The 17,729-nt window shown below is 42.0% G+C and overlaps 1 protein-coding gene across 1 annotated transcript; it reads right to left on the minus strand.

The window, feature by feature from the left end:
- Positions 1-1,010: 1,010 nt before the first annotated feature.
- On the minus strand, positions 1,011-17,433 carry thap12b (THAP domain containing 12b). The gene is made up of 5 exons (XM_061878037.1): positions 17,119-17,433; positions 14,027-14,147; positions 13,835-13,942; positions 13,709-13,745; positions 1,011-3,121 (listed from the first exon to the last, which is right to left on the minus strand). The coding sequence occupies exons 1-5, from the start codon at positions 17,205-17,207 to the stop codon at positions 1,224-1,226; spliced, it is 2,253 nt and encodes a 750-aa protein (XP_061734021.1). The 5' UTR covers positions 17,208-17,433; the 3' UTR covers positions 1,011-1,223.
- Positions 17,434-17,729: the final 296 nt, after the last annotated feature.

Raw genomic sequence — 17,729 nt, forward strand, 5'->3', positions numbered from 1 at the left:
AAAAACAAAATGATTTGTACATTTTCATAATGTGCATGTTCTATTTTTAAACAATTAGAAAAAAACAATCTGGGCAGCACGGTGGACAATACGAAGGTCCTGAGTTCAATCCCGTACTCGGGATCTTTCTGTGTGGTGATTGCATGTTCTCCCCGTGACTGCGTGGGTTACCTCCGGGTACTCCGGCTTCCTCCCACCGCCAAAGACATGCACCTGGGGATAGGTTGATTGGCAACACTAAATTGGCCCTAGTGTGTGAATGTTGTCTGTCTATCTGTATTGGCCGTGCGATGAGATGGCGACTTGTCCAGGGTGTACATCACCTTCCGCCCCAATGCAGCTAAGATAGGCTCCAGCAACCCCTGCGACTCCAAAAGGGAAAAGTAGTAGAAAATGGATGAATGTATGGAAAAAACAATATGAAGTTGTTTTTTCTTTTAAGTTATCGTGCCGTGATTTTACCAGTCCGGCCTACTTGGGAGTACATTTTTTTCCCATGTGGCCTCCGATCTAAAACGAGTTTGACACCCCTGAATTAGAAGAAGCGTGACTTTACCAAATGTATTTAATTATTGTGATGTTTGGAATGAACCTAAACATCAAATTTAGCGAAGCAAATGTCACTGATTTAAGACTGAGTTGAGATGTCGTTAAAAGCAAAATCAACATGCATGCAAACCAAAATGTAACACTGGTTTATAAAGATTAAATAGCACGTTAATTCATGTTTGGCAAGAGACACATCGATAGGGCAAATAATAGTAAATACATTGAAATACTTAAAACTAACCCGTATAAATGCCAATACACTGTCTACACAGGATTAGTTTAAATCAGATTAAATAAGTAAAAAAGCAAAAACTAGTAATATTACCTCCATGTTAAATGTATGTGGAAAGAGTCCCTAATAGTATTTGGTGAGGTGGCTCCCTCTTGTGGTCTTTCTACAGAAACTGCGACTAAAAAAAATGAGTGCATCTGTACAGGAAGAGGTTATTTAACATCAAGAACACATGTTATGGCCTTTTTTAATTGATAACAGGTTAGTCAATGATGTCTTCAATACCTCTGCATACATATACCAGCAACAACATTGGGAGGAGGGCTGTATCAAAAATAATGTGTCTCATTATCTAATGTGTGAATCCGAAATGTTTTAACACACGATAAACACAAGTAAAAATACACTAAAGCGACGTCCATATAAAACAAAAGGACGTGTTTCACTTCATGGCCTCCTCTTCAGCTACCTCCTCAGATTCCGCCTCCATTTCCGGCTCATCCTCCGGGTAAAGTCTGCAGTATTTGTCCACCATCACGTCTAGGTCGGGCTTGACGTGGGCGTTGACGTGGAGCACGGCCAGACTCCGGTCCCACTGCTTGGCCGGCACGCTGTCCAGGTAGGCCTGCAGCCGCGCGTCCGCCGCCTCGCCCGGCTGCTCCTCCATCTTGAGAGCGGGCAGGGTCGAGATAACCTTGAGGAAAGCGTTGACGTTGGGGAAGAACTTGATGTCAGGCAGCTGCAGCGTCTCGTGAATGGAAATGGGCAAGCGCACCTCCTTGCCGCGGTGCTTCCACTTGATCCTCCAGCAGTGAAGCTCGGCGGGGAGCGTGTCAGGACTGGGCAGGTCCCCGTGGTAAATGTCGGCGTCATTCTCCTCGGTAGTGTTGAACTTCATCTGGCCCATGATGGCTGGCACCAGTGAGATACATTTGAGGGCTTTGATGTTGACGTCAGAGAACATCTCCTCCACTTCCTGCATGACGCTGTGGATGATAGGCAGCGTCACATACTCTCGGTAGTAGGCCTCCGTTTGGATCTCTCCTATGTCGGCCGCGCGTTGCCTCTGAGTAAAAAGCCTGGGGACCCGCACACATACCTCCATGCCGGTGGCCACGTTTACGGCCTCCTCGTACCAGAAGTCATGGTAGACGTCGATGTTATCGTTGACCTCATTTAGTGAATGCATGACCGCGGTCAAGCTGTTGGCGGCGGAAAATGCCTCTTGAGTCTCGCCTTGGAGATTCCTGCCGAACGCTCTGGTATACATCAGGACATTCTTCATCACGATGACAGTCATCACCATCTCGAAGTCGGCCAGGATTTCAGCCAGGGAACGGGCATCTACCATCACCGCACTGTCGAATACTCCCTCGGTGTTGCTGTGAATGGCGTCCATGCAGTAGATGAGCGGTACCAGGATGTCCAGCAGCACGTCGAAGACGTTATGTTGCTTAGTCCAGCCGCTACTGCAGGCTTGTTTCAGCGCCACTGCTTTGTCCTCGTTCTTCTGATAATGAGATGATATTGCCTTCTCCAGCTCGGCCTGTGCGCCCGGTCTCCTGAAGAAGATGCTGATCCTCCTCAGCGTCTCCATGAGGATTTGGACATTGGGGAAAGGGAGACTGTTGGCCAGGTGGATGTTGAGAGCCATGCGCGAGCACGGCATGTGCAAGGCCAGTGGGTACTTCTCCATCAGGAGCACGGCCACAGCCTTCATCTTGGTGGCCGACGCCCCTGTGACCTTGTGTGCCTGACCGCGGCAGTCCTCCATGCTGAGCCCCCAGCGCTCCGTCAGCTGCGCCTCCAGCCTCTCCACCAGTGCCACTTCGTCGCCGTTGAATGGCACAAAGTCCAAAAACTCTTCCCGGAGGATGTTCTGCTGGTTGACAAAGCGCAGGAAAAGCGGCAGGTGCTTCTCGTTGCCAAAGTCAACCAGGTCGGCTGTAACCAGTGAGAAGATACGACTCTCCCTCGCCTCCATGAGCATCTCCTCCCTTACCGTGTTCTCACACACATCCAGAAGCTGGCCCAGCTGCGTGGTGGAGAGGTACTCGGCATTAACAGCCGTTCCCTCAAAGCGCCTCCTCAGTGCTGCGTCTCCGGCGTTTATGCGGTAATCCAGCAAGGCCTGGAAGTTGTTCGACAGTTTCTCATTCGCTGACACCTTGTACGTCTCCAGGGGGATGCTCTGCTTTGCCAGCAGGATTACAACTTCAAATAAAGACCTCAGGTAACTGCGAAGCTCCCTCTCCTCTGTGGACAGCTGCGGCTCCACTCCATTGGCACTTGGGCTTTCCTCAACCGTGTTTTCTTTTTTGGACGCAGCAGCAGCTGCCACTGGGGGCAACAGAGACGCATATCTTTATACATAACAAACAAAAGATACCGTTGAGTACAGGGATGGGAATGAAGATTTACCAAATCAGCTGAAAATGTTTTAGTCCCAAAACACCGCTTTGCGGAAGGCGGCACCCGAGTGCACTATGTGCACTCGCCTGCTAGGGGGGGCTGGGGCATGCCCCCCCAGAAATTTTTTAAAATCTATGTTAGTTTAGGATGCGTTTCTTGCTATTTTGAGTCAAAATCTAACAATATTCCCCTGACCAAAATTTCACATTTACTAGCAAATATTTTCATAAAAATGTATCATGTGATGAAATGTATGTATACAAGTTTACACATACATCAAATCCTTGCACACTTTTGGATTATAGACAAAAATAGGCCTACAAATGGATTAACCAGAATTCTTCTCCGTAAACTCACTTTACTTAGATGCCTTGCCGATTTCACGTGGTCAAAGAGTGCCACCTTTCCCTGAGATCCATAGTTCACAATGTCCTTGCAATATAAGCACTGAATGAAATCGCTGATCAGTTTGTCTACTTCTACGATATTGTTGTTAATCTTCACCTTCAGTTTGATAGATATATCGAGCCATGCCCAGTTCCACTTGTTTCTCACGCCCTTATCGATATATTTCGCTAATGAAGCATTCCTATCTTGAATAAGCTTCACCATGTCTGAAACTGTTTTGTCAATAAAGAAACGTGTTAATTGAGAGCTACTGTGTTTTCTTTCCAGATTAGTCGTCAATAAACACAACCAATATAAACAGAATACTAGTTGAGAAACGCTCACAATAATTGAGGATCAGGTCCTAGATATTGTCGGCAAACGACGCGTGCAGGCGCCTATAACGGGCAATGTCATTGGTTGATGTTTTCAGCTGATAGTAGAGCTAGCCAATCTGGTGTCTTCACATATTGGCAATATATTTTTCGCGGGAATTCTCTGCCTTGTACTGATAACTAGGTCAATGCAGAGACAAAAACCACGAGTACCTAAACCCCCTATAATTTTCTCCCCGGATTTAAACGATTCACAGAAATGACCCTGGCGGCGCCAAAATCGGTGGAAATCCGCAGATAATTCCCATCCCTGTGAGTACATGTAAGGTATTTAGTAGAGATGTCCGATAATATTGGACTGCCAATATTATCGGCTGATAAATGCTTTAAAATGTAATATCGGATATTATCGGCAGAGGTGGGTAGTAACCCGCTACATTTACTCCGTTACATTTACTTGAGTAACTTTTGGGATAAATTGTACTTCTACGAGTAGTTTTTATGCAACATACTTTTACTTTTACTTGAGTATAGTTATAGAGAAGAAACGCTACTTTTACTCCGTTCCATTTATCTACATTAAGCTCGCTACGCGCTACTTTTTTTTTTAATCGATCTATTAATGTTTGTTTTGGTTAATGACAGAGCTTTAAAGTAGAATCTACGCATGCCTGCGTTTCACCAATCACATGCAGTCACTGGTGACGTTGGACCAATCAAACAGAGCCAGGCGGTCACATGACCCGACTTAAATGAGTTGAAAAACTTATTGGGGTGTTACCATTTAGTGGTCAATTGCACGGATTATGTACTGTACTGTGCAATCTAATAATTAAAAGTTTCAATCAATCAATTAAAAGTGTAAAGGAAAAGAGACACTTTTTATTTCAACCGTACTTCCCGTCAAAAGCCTAAAGACTGATCGCACAGTTCCTGTCTTCACAATAAAAGTGCCGCTCCATCGCGCCTGCGCTAACAAAATAAGAGTGTCCGAAAGCCAGCGCAAACAAGCTAGCAAGCTACGGAGTTTGCCGCCAATGTATTTCTTGTAAAGTGCATAAAAACGACTATGGAAGCTGGACAGATAAGATGCCAAAAACCAACGACTTTCATGTGGTATTAGACAGAAAAGAGGAACTTTTTTTCTCCTCCATTTGAAAACGTGGACGTCTGATTCCAATCAATGCAAGTCATCAGAATCAGGTAATACACCAACTTATATTCTTGTCTTCATGAAAGATAGGAATCTATATGTTAAAAACTCATGTATATTCATTAAAACACCTTCAACATGTGAACGAAAAACGGCAAAATAAATAAATAATAATTATATACTGTATATATAAATGTATATATATACATATATATATGTATATATATATATATATATATGATATGTGTGTGTATAAATGATTTGTGTGTGTATGTATGATATGTGTGTGTATAAATGATATGTGTGTGTATGTATATATGAGGTAGATCACCTCGACTTGGTCATTTACTAAGTAATTGATAAACATTGAAAAACCTATTGGGGTGTTACCATTTAGTGGTCAATTGTACGGAATATGTACTGTACCGTACAATCTACTAATTCAAGTTTTAATCAATCAATCAATCAAATCGATGAATGCCTACTGAGGCTATGGTGCTGTTAAGTTATTGTGGCTCAATTGTGACCATTTTTTTTATTTTATTTTAGTGTACTATTATTTAATATATATTATTGTTTTAGTTACTTAAGAGATATTCCTGGCTCTGAATTTGCTCATTGCTATTTTTATGTTTTTGTGCATTATTTGTTGCCGTAATCAGGTTACTCATCAGTTACTCAGTACTTGAGTAGTTTTTTCACAACATATTTTTACTTTTACTCAAGTAAATGTTTCCGTGACTACTCCTTACTTTTACTTGAGTAATACATATCTAAAGTAACAGTACTCTTACTTGAGTACAATTTCTGGCTACTCTACCCACCTCTGTTTATCGGTTTTAAAACGTCACTGTACCGAGTGGTACACGGACGTAGGGAGAAGTACAGAGCGCCAATAAGCCTTAAAGGCACTGCCTTAGCGTGCCGGCCGGATCACATGATATCGACGGGGTTTTCACACACACAAGTGAATGCATGCATACTTGGTCAACAGCCATACAGGCCGTATAAACAACTGTAACACTGTTACAAATATGCGCCACACTGTGAACGCACACCAAACAAGAATGACAAACTAATTTCGGGAGAACATCTGCACTGTAACACAATATAAACAAAACAGAACAAATACCCAGAACCCCTTGCATCAATAACTCTTCCGAGACGCTACAATATACACCCCCCTGCTGCCCTCAAACCCCGCCCACCTCAACCTCCTCATGCTTTCTCAGGGAGAGCATGTCCCAAATTCCAAGCTGCTGTTTTGTGACTTAAATAACACATACGGCAGTGCCATGTTGGCATTTTTTTCCATAACTTGAGTTGATTTATTTTGGAAAACCTTGTTACATTGTTTAATGCATCCAGCGGGGCATCACAACAAAATTAGGCATACTAATTTTAATTCCACGACTGTATATATCGGTATCGGAATATCAGATATCGTCAAAAAAGCCATTATCGGACATCTCTAGTATTTACTTAATTTTTTTAGCGATGCGTAACACAAAGCAAATTGTGCAGGTTAGTGTAAATTCCAACAATAATGCAGTCACATTAGATGATAAATAAAAAGTTAAGATGAAGTACCACTGATAGTCACAGTGGTGTTGAAATTACCCTCTGCATATGACCCACACCCTTGCTCCAACCTCTGGGAGGTGCGGGGAGCAGTGAGCAGCAGCGGTTACCGCATTTGGGAATCATTTTGGTCATCTAACCCCCAATTCCAACCCTTGATTCTGAGTGTCCCATTTTTATAGTCTTTAGTATGACTATAAAAACTCAGGACCTACTGATCTCAGCGTGGGCACTCTAACCACAAAGTTATTGAGCAGCTGGCCAAAACTGCGAGTACATCTGCCATTGTAGTTTTGTTCTAGCGCAGGGGTGTCAAACTCATTTTAGCTCAGGGGCGGCATGGAGGAAAATCTATTCCCAAGTGGGCCGGAATGGTAAAATCATGGCATAATAACTTAAAAATAAAGAAAAACTCGAGGTTGTTTTCTTTGGCCAAAAACAGAAAAAACACATTATGAAAACATACAAATAAAAAAATTAATCCTCACTTCCAAGTTTGTTGAAAATTCTGAGGAAATTGGTGCCGTTTCAAAAAACACAATGAGCTTAGACTTTGTCTTAGTGTATCTACAAAGCCAGGATTAAACTTTAAATCCCAGTCTTTCTGGGGTTGAACAAAACATGTAAATTCTTCGAGGTATCAAATACCTCCTTTGTCATGTCCACATATCAATCCAGTGCTAAGGGTGGTGCCAAATGACGATGTGTTCGAAGCAGAAGACATAAAACGGCAGGTTTTAAGTTTCATGTGGGTCGAGGAGGAAAATCCACAGTCACCCTTTGCTGTGTACCTCTTGCTTGGCACCGGTATGAACCGTTTTCTCACCAAACAAAATTGCTACTGTGACATCCAGTGGACACATTTAGAACAGCAGTTTATTTCGTTCCCAAAAAAAGCATTATCATACCTAGAGGTGAGGGAAATAATTGAGTTTTAGATGCATCGCAATTTGGACATGGACAGTTATAAATTCGACGCAATTTATGTATTTAAAATAAAGTATTGCAGACAGTTCTAAAATTTGGCTGACTGTATTGAGCCACCTCACCGAGAGATCCGAACAGCTCCTTTATTACAGGGCACCTATATTGCAGTTTTGCACACATTTCCAATTAACTAAACGGTTGCTTGTTACAAATGCACCATTTTTTAAAGTTGCAAGTGATGAACACTTATTTAGTGAAACAAATAGAAATGCAAAACTTAGAGATGTCCGATAATATCGACCGATAAATGCTTTAAAATGTAATATCGGAAATTATCGGAATCGGTTTAAAATTATCGGTATTGGTTTCAAAAAGTAAAATGTATGACTTTTTAAAACGTCGCTGTGTACACGGATGTAGAGAAAAGTAGAGGGCGCCAATAAACCTTTAAGGCACTGCCTTTGGGTGCCGGCCCAGTCACATTATATCTACGGCTTTTCACACACACAAGTGAATGCAAGCATACTTAGTCAACAGCCATACAGGTCACACTGAGGGTGGCCATATAAACAACTTTAACACTGTTACAAATATGCGCCATACTGTGAAACCACACCAAACAAGAGTGAGACACACTTTTCGGAAGAACATCCGCACCTTAACACAACAGAACAAATACCCAGATCCCCTTGCAGCACTAACTCCTCCGGGACGCTACAATATACACCCCGCCGCTACCCCAACCTCAACTTCCTCATGCTTTCTCAGGCAGAGCATGTCAAACATTCCAAGCTGCTGTTTTGAGGCATGTTAAACAAAATAATGCACGTTTGTGACTTCAATAATAAATATGGCAGTGCCATATTGGCATTTTTTTTCCATAACTTGAGTTGATTTATTTTGGAAAACCTTGTTACATTGTTTAATGCATCCAGCGGGGCATCACAACAAAATTAAGCATAAAAATGTGTTAATTCTACGACTGTATATATCTGTATCGGTAATTAAGAGTTGGACAATATCAGACTATCGGATATTGGCAAAAAAACTATTATCGGAAATCTCTAGTAAAACTGCATCAATATATATAAATTAAAGATAAATCAATAATCGATTTTCAATCGAATTGTGAGTTGCCCAAAGATTCCCACCTCTAATCATTCCATTCACTTTCACCACCATGTTTACAAGTGCTTCCCTTCCCCTTGGTTCCACAACCGGTCCTAAACATTTTATACGTTTCTATCCACCGGTTTCAACCATGCATTAAATTGATTGTTCTGGAGCCACAGATCGCTAAACTTGCACTTGCCCATCTTATGCAAGTCAGTCAGCTCTGCTGTGGGCTTTCGTTAAGTTTTCTCTGCTGCTATGCTAAGCTGTAACATACTGTTGCGCGTGCACAGCACACTAGCTGGTGCTTGATAATATCTGACCGGACGGCGCAGGTAGCCTACTTTATGTCCTGTTTTGTAGGTCCGTTAGAGCGACCTCAAAAATCGAAACATTTAAAAGGAAGACTGAAAAGTATGCATGTTTTAAATAAAAGTAACGTCAATTGATTTTTAAGACCTTTCAAAGTTGTAATTTAGACCTTTTATGAGATTTTAGGAGAATTTTAGGCCCTATTTTCAAAGTGTTGGATTTAAGACATTTTAAGACCCCGCGTAGGGCTGGGCGATATATCGATTTATACACGATATATCGCGGGTTTGTCTCTGTGCGATATAGAAAATGACTATATCGTGATATTGAGTATACGTTCTCACGCAGTTGCTTTTAGCTGCGCGCATTGCATTACAGGCTCTTCTCACTCTTTCCTGACTCTCCTTCTCACAGGCAGCAAGCGCACCTTCTTACATACGTCACGTACTGTACGGACACGCCCTCGTGGAGCAGAGAGGTAGCAGCAGGTAGCTGTGATGCTAGTGAAGCCGTGCGAGTGGTGATACGGGAAAAAGAAGGTGCAGATCTGCTAACAAATGAAGGAAGAATTAATTCCCAAGAAAAACAGCAGTCATCTGGCGGTGGTTTGGCTTCAAGTGGGAATATGTCGAACAGACAACCGTAATTTGTCAAGTGTGGGGCAAAACAGCTTTGCAATAAAACGTAGCATTACTGCTATATGTACCATCATTATAAAAGTCACCTGCTAGAGCAAGGGTCGGGAACCTTTTTGGCTGGGAGAGCCATACAAGCTAAATATTTTAAAAAGTATTTCCGTGAGAGCAATGTAATATTTTTTTTAAGACTGAATACAACTAAATGCATGCATTTTTAAGTAAGACCAACATTTTTAATGTATAATAAGTCTCTTATTCTTTTTAATAACATTGTTATTCTGAAGCTAACCAACAATAAATAAAATACTTTTTACCATTAATGCGACTTCTTGAACAGGTGCGGTACAAACCGGATGGATGGATTAAAATGCATGAGAATGTTTTAAATTTTGAACGTTATTTTTGACACTGTGATTACCAATGGAATTATTTATTACTTACCGTGTTAAACAATGTCAGCTAAGATTTACCTGAGAGCCAGGTGCAGTCATCAAAAGAGCCACATCTGGCTCTAGAGCCATAGGTTCCCTACACCTGTGCTAGAGAATAGGGAGCGTTTTCTCCGCATGTCAACATCTCCATTCGGTGTCACATGCCCACACCATCAAAAGGCTGAGGCCAGCATTTATAGATCAACACCGTATGAAAAAAATAATGATTTCTTTAGTTGTGATTTCCTGCATGAAAGTTTAAAATGAGCATGTATTAATGCAGTATGAAGAAGAATGTTTTAATGTAGACACATAGAACCATTGTACTGCTGTGATTATATGCATCAAGTGTTAATTCAAGGCTAAGGCAACATTTGGAGATATATATCATGTATCGCGATATGGCCTAAAAATATTGAAAATGCAACTGCTATGTTAGCACTTGTTGCACACACATTATGCTATTATTGCTAACGTTTGTGTCCTCCTGTCTAGGGCTGGGCGATATGGCCTTTTTTTAATATCTCAATATTTTTAGGCCATATCGCGATACACTATATATATCTCCATATGTTGCCTTAGCCTTGAATGAACACTTGATGCATATAATCACAGCAGTATGATGATTCTATGTGTCTACATAAAAACATTCTTGTTCATACTGCATTAATATATGCTCATTTGAAACTTTCATGCAGAGAGGGAAATCACAACTAAGTCAATTGACCAAAACTGTATTTATCAAAGGGGAACATTATCACCAGACCTATGTAAGCAGAAAAAAAGACCATATATTTTTTTAACCGATTTCCGAACTCTAAATGGGTGAATTTTGGCAAATTAAACGCCTTTCTATTATTCGCTCTCGGAGCGATGACGTCACATAGGTAGTCAGTCCGCCATTTCCTCAAACACATTACAAAAACCGAGTCAAATCAGCTCTGTTATTTTCCGTTTTTTCGACTGTTTGGTGGTACCTTGGAGACATCATGCCTCGTCGGTGTGTTGTCGGAGGGTGTAACAACACGATCAGGGACGGATTCAAGTTGATTTACGTGGAGTGTGCATCGATTAGCACGGCATACTAATCGTTTGGTCTGCACATTTTACCGACGTTGCTACGACAGACACAGCACAGAGATGTATGGATATCCTGCGACACTCAAAGCATGTGCATTTCCAACGATAATGTCAACGAAATCACAAAGGTGAGTTTTGTTGATGTCATTGACTTATGTGCTAATCAGACATATTTGGTCGCAGCATGGCTGCAAGCTAATCGATGCTAACTTGCTATTTAGGCTAGCCGTATGTACATTTGTAGCTATATTTGCATCCAGCCTTTCCCTCCACCCACATTTAATGCCAAACAAACACTTACCAATCAACAGATTTAAGATGCTCCAGTGTCAAAAGATGCGAAAGTCCCTCGTTTGGTCTGCTACGACAGACATGGCACAGAGATGTATGGTTACCCTGCGACACTCAATCATTGGTTAGAAGGCGATCGCCGAAAAGCTTCAATAGCTATTCGCTCAATAGCTTCAGTTTCTTCTTCAATTCCGTTTTCGCTATCTGCCTCCATACTCCAACCATCCGTTTCAATACATGTGTAATCTGTTGAATCGCTTAAGCCGCTGAAATCCGAGTCTGAATCCGAGCTAAAGTCGCTATATCTTGCTGTGCTATCCACCATGTTGCTTGTATTGGCATCACTAGATGACATCACAGGAAAATGGACGGTGGATTTACAGATAGCGAAAATCAGGCACTTTAAAGCCTTTTCTCGGGATATTTAATGTTCCCCTTTAAACAGTTATTAAGCAGTGGCACACACATTCATGTCATTTCAAAACAGAAAGTGCAAGATTGTCAGACACATTTTAAAACAAGCTATTAGTGCACTTTTGTGCATGATGTCACTAAGGTGACATCAAAACAACACTAAATTAAAGTGCACTTTTTATACAGAACGCCACTACAATAGTTTCAAACAAATAAAGTGCACTTTTGTGCATGATGTCACAAGATATTTCAATAAGTGTCAAATAAAAATGAGCTGCAAAATAGGAAATCAAATCGCTATGTGGTGGGTTACTGCGGATGTTATCTCCTTATGTTGTTGACAATTTTTTTCATACGGTATTTTGTTGGTGTGGCACCGAACGGAGATGTCGACTTGCGGAGTAAGCACTCTTCATTCTCTCACAGGTGACTTTTCAAATGATGCTACATATTAGCAGTATTAGTACTTTTTGTAGCAACGCTTTTGCACCACACTTTACAAATTACGGTTGATTGTTTGACATATTCCCACTTGAAGCCAAACCACTGCCAGATGATGGACCCCCTGCTCTTTTTCTTGGGAATTAATTATTCTTTCATTTGTTACCAGATGCACACATTCTTTCTTTTGTATTACCACTCGCACCACAGCTAATGTTAACCCATGCCACTACCTCTCTGCTCCACGAGGGCGTACACGTATGTGACGTATGTAAGAAGGTGCGCTTGCTGTCTGTGAGAAGGAAAGAACACAAAGAGTGGGAAGAGCCTGTAGTGTAATGCCCGCAGCTAAAAGCAACTGCGTGAGAACGTATACTAGAATATCACGATATAGTCATTTTTTATATCGCACAGAGACAAACCCGCGACATATCGAGTATATCGATATATCGCCCAGCCCTACTCCTGTCCCACTTCTTAATGTTACGCTGTTGTACGTGATACATGGCCTCTATTATGTTGGACAGGTGCAGCATTGTGGGGTTTAGTCCAACATCTAATGCAGACCTGGGCAAATTGAGGCAGACACTCCCAAATCATTTTTTAGATCTTTAAGATGGAAACTGTAGCTGCCACTGTGATGTGCAGTGATGTTGTCTAATGGCTATAAGCCGTGAACTAAACAAAATATTACAATGGTTGGATTCTGCACTTTTGCATCGTATTCTACTTACTATGGTAATCTAATCAGTTACTATGGTAATCTAATCAGTTACTATAGTAATCTAATTAGTTACTATGGTAATCTAAGTCACAGCAGCTCAGAAAGGCACCAAGCAGTGTGGGTGGGGAGCGTTTCCAGTGTTTCCAAAGCGCCAATCCTGACAATGCGGGTGTCAGGGACAGACGCGGAAGGAGATTCTTACAACAAAGTTGTAAAGCTTAGTAAAGTAAAGTACCACTGATAGTCACACACACACTAGGTGTGGTGAAACGATACATCAGAGAGTAGGTGGGTTAATGTTTTACCCTTCGCGTTCCTATTTCTCAGTTTATTGCATTTTTGTTGTTTTTCGCTTGATTGTAAAATGTGTCCATCATTCATATGTTGTCAATATTTAGTGTTTTATCGTTCATAGTTAATCATGTAAATCCCCAATTCTTTTTTTTCATGTAAATTCTGGGTGTCTCATTCAGTAAAAAAAATTACAAATCCATTCCATTTTTTAAGGTGGTATGTCATTGTTGTTTTTAGCATTCAATCAGACATTATTGTGAGGTTTTGTATTACTGTTCCTAAAAATAAATATACCGGGCCCCAGACTTTTTTTATTCTCTCAATTTGCCGCCCCCGAGTCAGAATAATTGCCCAGGCCTAATCTAATGGTTGATGAAATAAGTGTTGAACTCACATCTCCTTTCCTTTATCCGTTTTAGGTCCTCCTCCGTCTAAAACCAAAACAAAGTGTCCAGGATTCAACATTAGTAACAAAACTAACAATTGGCATCTTAAAGATAGTAATTGCTGTCCTCCTCACAAGTTCTTTAATCTGCTTGCGATGTTTGTCACCTTGACCCCGAGGCCGGATGGTCAGATCAAACATGGTGGGAATGGCCGTATCCTTCAGCACAGTTCTATAAGGACTCTGGGGGGGGTAGGAAACAGGGTCACATCGGTTATTTTGGAACAGTAAACGACAACATATCATGCTCTTATGTAAGATACCTACAGTTTTGTACACCAGGGATGGGTCAAAATGTTTGGCACACAATCTATAATGCTTGTTTAACTGATCGACTGTTTTGGCCTCCAGATCTGCCCTGCGACAATTTTCTACCCATATTCGACATCTGGAAACACAACACACATTGTTATCATACAGGTGTATACAAGACAATGCATTTACAATTGGAATAGTTTTGTAGAAGGTATTCATTTGGTGTTCATTAGGTGTTCTGTTCTATAATATAGTGTGCTGGGGGGGGCACTACGTCTAAAAAGGACAGCTCCAGACTGGGGAAACTGATCAGGCGGGCTGGCTTTACGATTGGAATGAAACCGGACTCTCTGGTGACGGTGGCAGAGAAGAGGCTTGTGGAAAAACCACTGAGCATAATGAATGATGCCAGTCACCCTCTGCATACCGTTATCAGGAGTCTGTTCAGTGCTAGACTGCTTCATCCCAAGTGCAGGACTAGTAGACTAAAAAAGTCCTTTGTTCCACACGCCTATCAGACTCTCCGAGGGCCGGGGGTGGCGGGGGGTACTAGGATGACAGGGCACGCAAAGCAATAACAATACTGAAATGAACTGCAACAAAAAAACTGTGCAATACATTATAAAGGTGCAATATAAACATACCATCTTTCTTATGAGCCGGAAGGCACAGCTCTTAATTTACCGGTCGATCTCCGTTTCCATCCTCACCTTTGGTCATGAGCTTTGGGTTATGACCGAAAGGACAAGATCTTGGGTACAAGCGGCTGAAATGAGTTTCCTCTGCCGGGTGGCGAGGCTCTCCCTTAGAAATATGGTGCGAAGCTCTGCCATTCGGGAGGAGCTCAAAGTAAAGCCGCTCCTCCTCCACATGGAGAGGAGCCAGATGAGGTGGTTCGGGGATCTGGTCAGGATGCCACCCGAATGCCTCCCTAGGGAGGTGTTTAGGGCACGTCCAACCGGCAGGAGGCCACGGGGAAGACCCAGGACACCTTGGGAAGACTATGTAAATGAATTATAAATGGGTTGTACTTGTATAGCGCTTTTTCTACTTTCAAGGTACTGACAGCGCTTTGACACTATTTCCACATTTACATATTCACACACACATTAACACACTGATGGAGGGAGCTGCCATGCAAGGCGCTAACCAGCACCCATCAGGAGCAAGGGTGAAGTGTCTTGCTCAGGATACAACGGACGTGACGAGGTTGGTATTAGGTGGGGATTGAACCAGGGACCCTCAGGTTGCGCAAGGCTACTCTCCCACTGCGCCACGCCGTCCCTTAATGTCTTGCCTTGCTCCTGATGGGTGCTGGTTAGCGCCTTGCATGGCAGCTCCCTCCATTAGTGTGTGAATGTGTGTGGGAATGGGTAAATGTGGAAGTAGCGTCCAAGCGCTTTGAGTACCTTGAAGGTAGAAAAGCGCTATACAAGTACAACCCATGTCTCCCCATGAATTGATTAACGTGGACCCCGACTTAAACAAGTTGAAAAACTTATTCGGGTGTTACCATTTAGTGGTCAATTGTACGGAATATGTACTGTACTGTGCAAGCCACTAATAAAAGTTTCAATCAATCAATAAAAGGCTGGCCTGGGAACGCCTCGGGATCCACCGGGAAAGAGCTGGATGAATTGGCTGGGAGAGGAAAGTCTGGGCTTCCCTGTTTAGGCTGCTGCCCCTGCGATCCGACCTCGGATAAGAGGAAGAAGATGGATGGATCGATGGATTATTTCTGTGGTTGTAGCTTGCAGTGGGGAAAACTTACCAGGAACCATTTTTAATCATTCGTCCTTGTCACAGATGTAAAATTTACGAATTCACACTGGGAATAGTTTTAATCGTGAGTTAAAGGCCTACTGACACCCACTACTACCCACCACGCAGTCTGATAGTTTATATATCAATGATGAAATATTAACATTGCAACACATGCCAATATGGCCTTTTTAGTTTACTAAATTGCAATTTTAAATTTCTCAGGAGTTTCGTCTTGAAAACGTTGTGTAATGATGACGTGTACGCAAGACGTCACAGGTTTTTAGGAAGTATGAAAGCTGCGCACACACACAGCTAAAAGTCGTCTGCTTTAATGGCATAATTACACAGTATTTTGGAGATCTGTGTTGCTGAATCTTTTGCAATTTGTTCAATTAATATTGGAGAAGTCAAAGTAGAAAGATGGAGTTATGAAGCTTTGGCCTTTAGCCACACAAACACACAGTGATTCCTTTGTTTAAAATTCCTGGAGGTGAAACTTTACTATGGATCAGAGCGTGGTCAAGCCAACATGGATCACGACGGAATGTCAACCAGCAGGTTTCGGTGAGAAAATTGTGGTTAAAAAGTCGCTTCTTACCGGAGAAAAGCCTAGCTTGTGCTGTCCATGCAGCTGCCGTCGACTCCCCTGAGACACTGCACATCAACACACCCGTGGAGACACACCTCTGACTTTCAGGTAATATTAAACTCACTAAAACACTAGCAACACAATAAAAAGATAAGGGATTTCCCAGAATTATCCTAGTAAATGTGTTTAAAAACATCATAATCCGTCCCAATGCAATCGCGTTTTTTTCTTTTCTTTTTTTTTTTCTGGTCCGTCGCTATCAATATCCTTAAACACGAATCTTTCATCCTCGCTCAAATTAATGGGGAAATTGTCATTTTCTCGGTCCGAATAGCACTTTTTGTTGGAGGCTCCCATTAAAATCAATGTGAATATGTGAGGAGCCCCCACACTTGTGACGTCATTGTCTGCGACTTCCGGTAGAGGCAGTGCTTTTCTCTTAACACCGAAAGTTGCTTACTTTATCGTGGATGTTCTCTACTAAATCCTTTCAGCAAAAATATGGCAATATCGCGAAATGATCAAGTATGACACATAGAATGGACCTGCTATCCCCGTTTAAATAAGAAAATCTCATTTCAGTAGGCCTTTAAATCATTTAGGTGATTATTAAAGCGACAATAAGATGGCGTGCGATGTTTACTAATCTAACAAGCAGGCGCACGTGGCTTTAGTTGCAGTTTTAGACAAAAGCTCCTATATTGACCGATAAACAAAGTATATTAATTGAAGATGTGTTGTTTTTTTTTACCTCTCAGGGTCCCTTGGAAAACGAAAAAAGGCCAAGTCCGACTGTGTGCTCTTCCGTGTGCAGTTCGGGGCGGCGCAAAAATTCGGCATGTTTTAGGCTAGCTATCTTAGCTACTACTACTACTACCACCCTATAAGTTGTTTGTTGGGAAATTCACATTAAATTACAGATGTCGCCTGGCTTTGTTGTACAGCACAGTGTCTACAATAATAATTACTCATGGAATTTGACAGCGTTTGAATTTCAAAGTCCGAAGAAGAGCAGCGTCTGCTACCTTCCCCAGACACTGGCGGACTCAAAACGCTTGAGGCTTCTGATTGGACAGAGACAGACTGTGAGGGTCAGTGATTGGTCGTCGTTCGACCAATGAGAACACAGAAGGCGCCCCTTCTCCCTGACGTAAATTTGCGTCATGGAGGACGCAGGCTTCTTCTACGCTGCCACCTAATGGCGATTTGGATTCAAGACGAAAATCTAAAAGCTAATGCGACGTACGTACTAAAAGATGCTTTATAAGGCGGCACCACGCCACAAAACTTTAGGCAAGTGTAAGTGTGTTGGTATGTGCTGTAAGTGTCACCGTGTAAGTATTTCAGTATAATTGTGTAAGT

Source organism: Nerophis ophidion, linkage group LG18, assembly GCF_033978795.1.
Source record: "Nerophis ophidion isolate RoL-2023_Sa linkage group LG18, RoL_Noph_v1.0, whole genome shotgun sequence".
In the NCBI taxonomy this organism is placed as follows: domain Eukaryota; kingdom Metazoa; phylum Chordata; class Actinopteri; order Syngnathiformes; family Syngnathidae; genus Nerophis; species Nerophis ophidion.